Raw genomic sequence first — 12922 nt, forward strand, 5'->3', positions numbered from 1 at the left:
CCAGAAAAACATCTATTGCTGCCAAAACCTTTGGCTGTGTGAATCACAATAAACTGTGGAAAATTCTGAAAGAGATGGGAATATCAGACCACTTGACCTGCCTCTTGAGAAATCTGTACGTAGGTTAGGAAGCAACAGTTAGAACTGGACATGGAACAACAGACTGGTTCCAAATAGGATAAGGAGTACATCAAGGCTGTATATTGTCACTGTGCTTATTTAACTTATATTCAGAGTACATCATGAGAAATGCTGGGCTGGATGAAGCATAGCTGGTATCAAGATTGCCAGGAGAAATATCAATAACCTCAGATATGCAGATGACACCACCCTTATGGCAGAAAGTGAAGAAGAACGAAAGAGCCTCTTGATGAAAGTGAAAGAGGAGAGTGAAGAAGTTGGCTTAAAGCTCAACGTTCAGAAAACAAAGATCATGGCATCTGGTCCCATCACTTCATGGCAAATAGAGAAACAGGGGAAACAGTGGCAGACTTTATCTTTTTGGGCTCCACAATCACTGCAGATGGTGGCTGCAGCCATGAAATAAAAAGACGCTTGCTTCTTGGAAGAAGTTATGACCAACCTAGACAACATATTAAAAAGCAGAGACATTACTTCACCAACAAAGGTCTGTCTACTTAAAGCTATGGTTTTTCCAGTAGTCATGTATGGATGTGAGAGTTGGACTGTGAAGAAAGCTGAGCGCCGAAGAATTGATGCTTTTGAACTGTGGTGTTGGAGAAGACTCGAGAGTCCCTTCGACTGCAAGGAGATCCCACTAGTCCATCCTAAAGGAAATCAGTCCTGAATGTTCACTGGAAGGACTGATGTTGAGGCTGAAGGCCACCTGATGTGAAGAGCTAATTCATTTGGAAAGACCCTGATGCTGGGAAAGACTGAAGGCAAGAGAAGGGGACGACAGAGGATGAGATGGTTGAATGGCATCACCAACTCAATGGACATGAGTTTGAGTAAAGTCCAAGAGCTAGTGATGGACAGGGAAGCCTGGCGTGCTGCAGTCCATGGGGTCACTAAGAGTCAGACACGACTGAGCAACTAAACTGAATACTATGCTGGGCTCAGTTGGTAAAGAATCTGCCTGCAATGCAGAAGACCTTGGTTGGATTCCTGGGTTGGGAAGATCAGGCTGGAGAAGGGATAGGCTACCCACTCCAGTATTCTTGGGCTTCCCTGGTGGCTCAGCTGGTAAAGAATCTGCCTACAACGCCGGAGGCCTGTATTCCATCCCTGGGTTGGGAAGATACCCTGTGGAAGGGATAGGCTACCCACTCCAGTATTTTGTCCTGGAGAATTCCATGGACTGTCTAGTCCATCGGGTCATAAAGAGTTGGACATGACTGAGCGACTTTTACTACTATGCTAAAGCTATAAACCCAGCTGAGTTAAAATGATTTTCTAATTCAAAATCCTATTGACAAATTTATAATATGCAACAAAAAGCTCCAGTAACCAAGTACAAAATGAAAGGAAAGAATGAGTAACTCTAATATCAGAGGTTATCAAATTAGCAGTGTTATGCTGATTTATCATTAGAGGGCATGCAGTTTGTCCTGAGTACCATGTTGACTTAAAACAGCCTTCATCTACCTATTTGTTTGTTTAAGCCTTAAAAGCACTGGATACTGCCTTGACTACAGAGAATAAGTGCCTATGCAGTCTACTAAGAGAGTCTGACAAAGGAGAGAAAAAGGATAATAAGGTGACTTATGACCTCCCATAAGTGCAAACAGCTGACTCATTGGAAAAGACCCTGATACTGGGAAAGACTGAAGGCAGAAGGAGAAGAGGGTGACAGAGGACAAGACAGTTGGATGGCATCACTGATTCAATGGACATGAACTTGGGCAAATCTGGGGAGGTGGTGAGGGACAGGGAAGCCTAGCATGCTGCCGTCCATGGGGTTGCAAAGACTTGGACACAACTTGGCAACTAAACAACATGACCTCCAATCACAGGAAGGAATGGTTAGATGAGAAGGTGCCAGAAGGTTGGAATAATTAGAAGAAGCAGTTAGAAGAAATTGTATCATAAAATGATCACAGCAACTCATTATTTGGATTTTGAGCTCTCCCAATTCTAGTAGTTCAAGTATTAATATTTACAATTCTAAGTTTTCACAAATGGTTATTAATCCCACCCCAGACTAACTCTTAGCTACACTTTAAGTACTTGACACAGTCTCAAATTCCCTGCCAGGTGTTCCCTGCTTAGCTGAGAGAAGGATTTTTCTTGAGACTGTCTTGAGGATTCACAGACCGTCCATTCTTCAAGACACCTGGTGCTTATTCTACATTAAACTATCCCATGACGGCATCTATACACCTGGACTTTATTGTATTAATTCTCAAATAATTACATTTACTGAATTACCAAGGACCTTTTTCATTATATCACACATTGTTATTCCCAAGAAGGTCCTCCGGAAGAAAAATGCTTCAGGTATTCTTTTTTTTTTTTTTTTTTTTCCTGAAACAAGAAGATTGTCTCTGTATTTTATTGATAAAGCAAATTTTTACATTTATATGGTTTTATGTTGACTCCTAGAAACCTTGGCATCAGTAGTACTAACAACCTGCAGCAAATTAGCAACACTGTGGCATGAACTTCTGGATTACTCATATTCTTAGAAGACCCCTAAATGCTTTCCATCTCCCAATACATTTTTTCCTTTATCTAACTGTATTAGGTATAATTATGTGGTATTTTAAATAACAAGCTAGGAAGTGATAGAGATACATATACATGTACAGAAGCTAGACATTTCCTATAAATCATTTTTATTGTGAAATCCCTACACTAAAAAAAAATGGAGTTTTTCTTTTTCATTCCTTCAGAAAAGATCAGAAGAAAAATAATCAAAATTTGCATGCTTCTAATTGGTATTTATGCACCTAGAAATCTATAAGAGTTTTGAAATTGTCCTGAAAAATGAAAAGAACTTCTGCAAAACCAGCAAATCAGACAGTTTTAAAGGTGGATATTACCCCTTAGAAAATAGCTCAAAGCTTTCAGTCCAAAGATGAAAACGCTGAGGCAATTAAATATGACCTGCTGAAGGTCATCTGGTTAGCATCCAGATGAGAACCCAGATCTCCTACCTTATGAGGTTCTGCACTCACTATGCTGAAAAATTTCCTCTGTGGACTTCTCTGGCTTGATTTTAGTAAAGAAGGGAAATTCTTTAAAGGGAATTCTAAAAGGAAATACAATGATATATGATAATAGCAAATACTTAGAGCTTGCTATGTGATATGCAATGTTCTGAGTGGAATATGTATATAAATTAATTTAATCCTCATCACAATCCTATGAAGTAGAGACCTTAATTAGCTCCATTTTATAGATAGGCAAATTGAGACTTAAGATTACATATCCATATGGTGGAGCTGGGATTCAAACACAGGTGGTCCATTCAAGTGTCTATGCTCTTAATGATTCTGCTGTATCTCATTTCCTGTACATAACGTGGTCAAGCATAAGCTTCAACTGAGATTACGATTATTATTATTTTATTTTATGTGATATTAGAGCATAGTGGATTAATGATGTTGTGTTAGTTTCAGGTATACAGCAAAGTGATTCAGTTATACATTATCTATTCTTTTTAAAATTCTTTTTTTCATTTAGGTTATTACAGAATATTGAGCAGAGTTCCCTGTGCTGTATAGTAGGTCCTTGTTGGTTATCTATTTTAAATATAACAGTGTACACATGTCAGTCTCAACTGGGATTATTTTTAAAAACAATAGCACATGAAGTCAAATTATTGTGCATATCAAATGCACAATTAGCTGCACAATTAGATGTTTAAATATGTGTTGTCTACATATCATAGGCTCTTTAGGGCTACACATTCGTGTGTATAAATTAACATATACAATTTAGAGGACTGTGCTTTGGGGGAATTTTCCTTGTATCAGGACCAGTACTCTAGCCTACCCTAAACCCCCTTCTCTCTAAGTCTTAGCAATTTGTCTTGCTTCTGAAGTACAGTGGCCCTAGAAACAGTTTGTACCAGTTATTCGTTTATGAAAGCTAACTCTTAGCACCATGACCACTGTCTAAGGAGACCACATACTGATGGAAATGGAGAGACAGCAGTGCCTGGACACCCAAGAGGTTGAACCCAAGTTGGTTCTGGTTTCCCCAGGGGTCTGCCTTCTGGAAGAGCTGATTAATATCAGGAGATAAATGAACAAATTAACACCCTGTGACCAGAAGTGCCCCCTTTTGCCCAGGAAGTACCATTCCATGATGCATATGGCTTCTTCAGGGCCATCTAACACAACCAAGCAAATAGCTATACTGCTGGTTTGCTGTGGTTAACTAGTCAGCTCAAGAATGCATCACTGTGTTCTCTCTGCCTCCAAGTATCAGTTCTCTCTTTCCTCACCCTTACTTCCCTAAGACTGTTAACAACTCCAACAAAGTGCTAGCAAATAACCTCTTTGCTCTGTTTTCTACAGAACCTGGGCTAAGATGGGAGGGTATTACTTGAGATCAACAGTTTCAGTATATAAAAATGGAGTTGGCAGACTGCAACAATAAGCATGAGTATTAGAGAACACTGGCCATGATAATTCCTTCCCCCTTTCCCTTCAACCGTTCAACAGTATGACAGCAACTCAACACTCTAGAGTCCATATGTTGATACCACAGAGCTTCTGAGGAAGAAACTAAAGAAGTATAAACTTTCTTAATAAAAGAGATAATTATTTCCATGTTTTATAACCATAGATGTATCTCAATTTTTAAAATATTTAATAGTTCTCTTTGGTTAAGATTCATGAAGTTATTATAATTTAAATTACTGTGCTCTTATAAACAGGAGTAAATAAGCCCTTCAGAGATTAAATTATGAGTAGCTATTGGAAAGGGAACATCTTATAGTCAATTCCTTACCCCCAAAATGAATTCTATTCAAAATTAGAATCATTGGAGGGGCCAAATAAAAGTGTTTTTATCATGGTATTTAGCTATACAACATCGGTCCTTAAGACATTTTAGACCTAAATTGATTCCTCCACATGTAATCATACATTCTTTGGAATGTGAGCTGGGTATTGCTCTAAGTATTGGGTGGGTATGATTTCGCTTTAGTTATATCTGAGGCCCATCAGGGAGAAAACACAGATTAATCTAAATTTTTATTACAGAATATCAACTTTGCCACAGCCATATTTGGCACTGAAGACACAAGGAATTCTCCTTAATCAATAGTACAGAATAATAGGACCTCAGGGACTCACCAGAGAATTCATCTGTGAAGTAGAAACTGGGCATTTGCCAAAGGATGATGCAACTTGCTTAATATTGTACTTGAGAAAGATGGTCTAGAAAGCGAGTTAATGGTCCATTCCTCTAGATTACTTAAGCTTCACTGTCATTAATTTAGGTTTTTCCATAACTAATAAATCTATATTATAGCACTTAACATTCCACAGAAATGCCTTCATTGAATTATCACTGAACGCTGCACCCTCAGATTTGAAAGAATGGTAATAGGAGAAGTAACCATTGGAACAATGTTTCTGTATGTTTTGAAAAATCTTAATTTAAAAATGTGGTCTGCTCTGTTACCAAAGTTTCTTGTTGTTCTAGGTGAGAAAAACCCGTCATGCTCAGAAAAGTTACTTGACTTGAAACATTATTATTTCTTATTATTATGTGTTTCGCTTATGAAAAATTCAAAGGTCAGAAAAGCTCTGGACTGTAGTAATTAACACTCTGGGTCATTGCTGAAACATTTCTTTCCTTTCAGTTAATACTGGCTTCTTTATCAGATTTAACTATCCCTTTGTATAGTTTTTGGAGAAGGCGATGGCACCCCACTCCAGGACTCTTGCTTAGAAAATCCCATGGACAGAGGAGCCTGGTGGGCTGCAGTCCATGGGGTCGCGAAGAGTCGGACACGACTGAGCGACTTCACTCACTTTCATTTTCACTTTTATAGTTTTAATATTAAAATAGCCTGAAGTCAAAGAAATATATAACTACTAATTATGCAATAAAATTTTTAATAATTAGTTGTAGGTAAATATACATATATTACAGATTAAGCTGGGAATTAAATTATCAACTTAAATCAGGCAAGTTTTAACAGGATCTCATCAGTAAAACACATGTGACGGAAGAAAAGGGCTGGCTAATACCAGGCACTTTAGCCTCTACTCCTTGTTTTCCATGTTTCTTGAGCTTTATTTAGTTTACTTTATTCCTCATGGAAATTTTCCTTATAATGCTACCTTTTTAATCTACTTCTTTCTTCTTCTCAGTATCTTTGTAGACAGAGAATTTAAGTAGAAAGTACAGCAAATATTAATAATCAGCCAGTTATTGGGATAAAATTCAATAATCACACACACTATGTTATTCCCAGATTTATTTAATATAATTTGTTTAAAGAATTACTGAAACTACCAAATGACCTTTCAAATTCATTATAACTTAGATGAAAAATTCCACTATCTGACTATAGCTAAATGATGTTAGCCAACCAGACATCTCAATGTAAAAAGTCTAGGACGTTACTAAATTTATAAAGAGAAAGTAGTAATTCAGTTGTCTGGCCAAATTTTTTCAGTTGTGTTATTTGTATCAGAGAGTCAATTTCAGACAAAATTATCTTCATAGGTTGTTGACTCTGTCAACTCTCTGAAAACCATGATCCTCTATTTTCAACTTGGGAAGAGTTCAGGCTGTTTACTTACATAGTATATATTTTACAAATAGATTGTTACACATATTAGGCATAAATGATTACAGTACAAAATTACATGAAGAATGAGTAAAGCACTGGTTACCAAGTGAAAATTTCCAAATCTTGTCTATTGTGTTATGTATATGAATATATGGCAACCACCAGTAACTTTAAAATCCTCTCTTCTGCTGGGACAGTCATATCTGGTGGCCTCTAGCTCCTTTGGGGGGATTAATTACCAGGTTTCACCATTATGTGAGCTTCTCTCCCAACATCCTAAATCCATGGCATGTAGCCCATTCTCCCAGGTGGGGCTCCACAGTCTCCTGATTTCTTGTTCTCAGTATGACCTGAATCCTACACTCTAAATGCTAAGATTCCACTACCAGTTATTTCCAGACTTTTTTTTTCTGAATAGGGAACCTTTCTAATGTCAGCAAATTTGATCCTATTTACCAAATTGTATTTGCTTTTAGTTCTTCCTGAAACTACATTCCTGTTCAGAGTAAAATGGTTTTCTTAACCAGCAACACTTTCTTATCCCAGCCTTCCTTATCCACCCCCACTCCATGGATGTCAATATATACTCTGGGGCATGAACTGCAATGGTGTCTAATGAAATCAAATCTTTGGTGAATGTTAAGAGGTCCCTTCATATTTTCCAACCCTCAACAAGTCACAGGAATTCTATCTGAGATCATCAGTGATAAAACTATAAAAATCCACCAAATCAGGATTATATCCATTATACCTACTGATAATTATAATTTATAAATTTTATGCATATTATATGCCATTAAATTATATCCATTTGATTGGAGCTAAATCTAGTAGCATCTGCATGAAGTCAAATTTTAAAATGATATAACAATATATTTCTCCAAATATAAGTGAGTAAAAAAACATTATAATTTGTTTCTTAAAAATAGATTCTTTATGACATTCTAAATTCACTTTAACAGCAATAGTTCACTTTATAAAATAGAAGGCAAAAAAGGACACTCTACACTCAGAAAAGTTTTTTTTTTTCTTTTCTTTAACTAAAGTCATTATAGGCATTTTCTTTTTGGGATGTTTATGACCGATAATCGGAGAAGGCAATGGCAACCCACTCCAGTACTCTTGCCTGGAGAATCCCATGGACAGAGGAGCCTGGTAGGCTACAATCCATGGGGTCCCTGAGAGTCAGACAAGACTGAGCGACTTCACTTTCACTTTTCACTTTTCACTTTCACGCATTGGAGAAGGAAATGGCAACCCACTCCAGTGTTCTTGCCTGGAGAATCCCAGGGATGAGGGAGCCTGGTGGGCTGCCGTCTATCGGGTCACACAGAGTTGGACATGACTGATGCGACTTAGCAGCAGTAGCAGCAGCATGACCGATTTTCTGACTAAACAGTCTCATGAAAATAAAATGTAAGCTTAACAGGGTTCAAATGAAAGGCAAATTTTTGTGATTCTAAAATATTTTCTCTTAGCAAACTTTCCACACACTTAGCTCTTCAGAATATTCAGAGATAGAAAAGGTCATCTAGCTCTTTCCTATAAGGAAATACTAAGTCAACTCTGAAATCATGGAATATCCTCTCTAATTACCAGTTGAAGGTATTTCTAGCACAAAGGAAAAGAAGATTATGTCTAATTCCACCAGCAGTACCATATATCATATCTCTTTTCTAGAAATGAGACCAGTATAAAAACTCTCAAAAGGGATAAGGCATGAAATGTTACAATGAAAAGTCACCAGCTAAAATTTAATCACCTAAAGGGTAGACTTTTTCATCTCAGCACAGTACTCAGTTCAAATGCAACATGGAGGATAAAATTTCAAATTATGAGTCATTTAAATTGCAAGAAGAATAAACTTATGTCAAGGAAGGGATACTGAAGAGACCAATTGCATTGGAGCTACAAACTTGGTACAAAGATTGCGAGATCTTTTTTTTTTTTTTTTAAACAAAAGAATCCAAGATGTTGGGTCTAACAAAGGTAAATGTCACGAGAAACTGAAACTCAGACCCAGACAAATACACACATATATATAGTTTTACCTTGCTGCGTTGGGATCCTGTGACCTTAAGGAAGGATGAGGACAAGAAGCAAAATCGCAATAAACAATTGCTCGGAAGACAACCGATAAGAGTATATATGGTGTGCACTTCAGAAAAATAGTATGACTTGCCGCTCACAGCTCATTCTAATTTAGCTCAGTTTCTTATCTTATTGAGACTAGAACACACATACATTAGAAAAGATTATAGTGTTATCTAGGAAATGAATCTTAAGGCATTTTTTCTCAGCCAGCAATAGTCATGGGTGATTCTCAAACTAGCCTGTTCTAGCATTTTTTTTTGCACAATGACTTCAGGGACGCAATGCCACAGGGATGCTCTCTTCCAGTTGTTCCAGAAAGGAGTCCTATTCGGTATCTACTCCTCACCTACACGTTTTCTGTGGGTCCACTTTAATTAAAGACTTACAGCTGGCTACTAATATATTTCCAAACTTTCAGCTCAAAACAGACACGTAAATTAAAAGCAGGAAAAAAAAAAAACAAAAAAAGGGTCTACTCTATTTCATTTAATTTCTTTTTGAAAATTAAAAAAAACAAATAAATAAGGAGAGTGGTAGTTAGCAACAGCTAGTCTTTCTTAGATATATATATTAAAAAAAAAAGTGCAGCCTAAGCCAAGGGGGGAAATAATATTTGCTTTCTTTTTGGCTAAAGAATATTGAGCAATATTTCAAAGTATAGGAAATTTAAAAGCTGAGAAGGTTTGAGGGAAAATCATGTAATAGAGCATAATTCTAGGAATAGATGCAATCCTGCCTCATGCAAGCAGACTGCGTGCCACCATTTACATATGTGCAGGGAATGAGTGACCTCACTGGGCAGAAGTCGAAAGAGGCCAAATCTTTCGGACTTCATTGATTCAGAAAAAAGTTCACACCAAGGCTTTAATTAGAAACTTGATGTTGGGTTGCTCTTCCATAAATATTTTTCTCCCATGGCTGCTGGAAATTTCAGACCCCATCCTTCACCGAGATGAGAACAATGCGAAGCAACCTCATCTCCAAGGGCTCTCAGGAACACTCATCCTGAACATATGGGCTTTCTTTAATTCTTTAACTAGCCTACGTTCCTTGGCCTTAACTTCAGCAAATGTTAGGACTCAAATTTGTCCATCCAGCTTCTGACATGCAGTTCCTTGACACAATAAGCTGCAATAAGCCATGAAGCAAGAAACATAAATGTCAGTTATAAGCTATGAAACAATGTTTCAACATAGATAAAAGACAAAAGTGAAAGATCCATCTTACTTCAAAACTCTTCACTTCCTCTTCCCCATCATCATCTTCCTCATCATGACAACTCTGATACATGTAAAAAAAAAATTGAGAAAAGGTCAACAGGATAAGAATATGCTGAGACAGAAAATATAAATGAATTAGCACAGAATAATAAATCACTTGTGTTACTTTATCAATATTATTTGAATATATTCATTATATGTAATAAGTTTACATGACATGATCAATGAATTTGTGAACTAAAAGAAAACTATACTGTGCAAATACTAAATCATCAATTTTATATATATCATAGAGATACTTATGAGGTCTGTATCATACTGTACATACTACTTATTCATGCATTTTCCTTGTTGAAATCAAGTTACAAACCTTAGACAACATCACTGTTTTCTCCTCTTTTATGCTTCCATTACAATGTGTTAATACAAACATATTTAATAGCTACGAATTAAAATTAACAGAAAGCAGTGTCTGTCTATTAATTAAAGTGAATCTTGTAATCTATTTTTTTTGATAAATTCATTTTTTGTTATATTTGGTCTATAGGAGGAAAGTAAAATTCCAACTGCTACCAACATCCTTCGTTTACAGAAAAATTATAAAACTGACCATTGAATTATTTTATTTTTCCAGAAATAATAAAGGAGCTGTGCATATATTCTTAATTAATTCCCACAGCTGAGAGTTCTGGTTACTAAGGAAGAAGAGCTGTGCGGTGGTTAGGAACATGCCCTGAGGATGCAGAGTGCCCAATTCAAATTTTGATGCTGCCATTTAAGAGCTGTTTAGTCTAGGGCAAGTTCCTTTACCTTTCTGAGTCTCTGTTTTCTCATAATTAAAGTGTAAATAATAAAAACAGTAACAAGATTCCTAACAGGATCACATGATTTAACATATGGACAGAAGTTCCTAACACTGTACAGGAGGCAGTGATCAAGACCATCCCCAGGAAAAACAAATGCAAAAAAGTAAAATAGTTGTCTGAGAAGGACTTACAAATAGCTATGAAAAGAAGAGAAGCGAAAGGCCAAGGAAAAAAGGACAGATATATGCATTTGAATGCAGAGTTCCAAAGAATAGCAAGGAGAGATAAGAAAGCTTTCCTCAGTGATCAGTGCAAAGAAATAGAGGAAAACAATAGAATGGGAAGCACTAGAGATCTCTTTAAGATAATTAGGATATTTGGGAACTTTTCATGCAAAGATAGGCACAATAAAGGACAGAAATGGTATTGCACCAAACAGAAGCAGAAGCTATTAAGACATGACAAGAATACACAGAAGAACTATATAAAAAAGATCTTCACGACCTAGATAATCATGATGGTTATCATGATTAGACATGATAGAGCCGGACATCCTGGAATGTGAAGAAGACAAATGAGCCTTAGGAAGCATCACTATGAACAAAGCTAGGGGAGGTGATGGAATTCCAGTTGAACTATTTCAAATCCTAAAAGATGATGCTGTGAAAGTGCTGCACTCAATATGCCAGCAAATTTGGAAAACTCAGCAGTGGCCACAGGACTGGAAAAGGTCAGTTTTCATTTTAATCCCAAAGAAAGGCAATGCCAAAGAATGCTCAAACTACTGCACAATTGCAGTCATCTCACACGCTAGTAAAGTAATGCTCAAAATTCTCCAAGCCAGGCTTCAAACAGTACTTGAACAGTGAACTTCCAGATGTTCACGCTGGATTTAGAAAAGGCAGAGGAACCAGAGATCAAATTGCCAACATCCGCTGCATCATGGAAAAAGCAAGAGAGTTCCAGAAAAACATCTATTTCTGCTTTATTGACTATGCCAAAGCCTTTGACTGTGTGGATCACAACAAACTGTGGAAAATTCTTCAAGAGATGGGAATACCAGAACACTTAACCTGCCTCCTGAGAAATCTGTATGCAGGTCAGGAAGCAACAGTTAGAACTGGACATGGAACCACAGACTGGTTCCAAATAGGGAAAGGAGTTTGTCAAGGCTGAATATTGTCACCATGCTTATTTAACTTATATGCAGAGTTCATCATGAGAAATGCTGGACTGGATGAAGCACAAGCTGAAATCAAGATTGCTGGGAGAAATATCATTAACCTCCGATATACAGATGACACCACCCTTATGGCAGAAAGCAAAGAAGAACTAAAGAGCCTCTTGATGAAAGTGAAAGAGGAGAGTGAAGCAGTTGGCTTAAAACTCAACATTCAGAAAATGAAGATCATGGCATCTGGTCTCATCACTTCATGGCAAATAGGTGGGAAAACAGTGGAAATGGTGACAGACTTTCTTTTTTGGGGCTACAAAATCACTGCAGATAGTGATTGTAGCCATGAAATTAGAAGACACTTGCTCCTTGGAAGAAAAGTTTTGACCAACCTAGACAGCATATTAAAAAGCAGAGACATTACTTCACCAACAAAGATCTGTCTACTCAAAGCTATGGTTTTTCCAGTAGTCATGTATGGATGTGAGAGTTGGACTATAAAGAAAGCTGAGCACCAAAGAATTAATGTTTTTGAACTGTGGTGTTGGAGAAGACTCTTGAGAGTCCCTTGGACTGCAAGGAGATCCAACTAGTTCGTCCTAAAGGAGACCAGTCCTGGGTGTTCATTGGAAGGACTGATGCTGAGGCTGAAATTTCAATACTTTGATGTGAAGTACTGAACACCAGATGTGAAGAACTTATTCATTGGAAAAGACCCTGGTGCTGGGAAAGACTGAAGGTGGGAGGAGAAGGGGACGACAGAGGATGAGATAGTTGGATGGCATCACCTACTCAATGGACATGAGTTTGAGTAAACTCCAGGAGTTGGTGATGGACAGGGAGGCCTGGCGTGCTGCAGTCCATGGGGTCACAAAGAGTGAGACACAACTGAGCGACTGAACTGAAC

At 37.4% G+C, this 12922-nt stretch overlaps 1 protein-coding gene across 10 annotated transcripts in view; it reads right to left on the reverse strand.

The window, feature by feature from the left end:
• The window catches only part of RYR2 (ryanodine receptor 2), an 820811-nt gene that overhangs the window by 99456 nt on the left and 708433 nt on the right, over positions 1–12922 (reverse strand). For 5 of the 10 annotated variants that reach the window (XM_086382783.1, XM_086382781.1, XM_086382779.1 and 2 more), the window contains 2 exons: positions 10043–10096; positions 8773–8796 (listed from right to left, as the gene is read on the reverse strand). In XM_086382783.1, coding sequence (XP_086238909.1) covers positions 8773–8796; positions 10043–10096 — 78 coding nt within the window. The remainder of the gene's footprint in view (positions 1–8772; positions 8797–10042; positions 10097–12922) is intronic. The other 5 variants (XM_086382784.1, XM_086382782.1, XM_086382780.1 and 2 more) reach the window with 1 other exon arrangement.

This window comes from Bos grunniens, chromosome 28 (genome assembly GCF_055505025.1).
Source record: "Bos grunniens cultivar Pamir isolate PY7600 chromosome 28, Bosgru_T2T1.0, whole genome shotgun sequence".
Taxonomy (NCBI): Eukaryota; Metazoa; Chordata; class Mammalia; order Artiodactyla; family Bovidae; genus Bos; species Bos grunniens.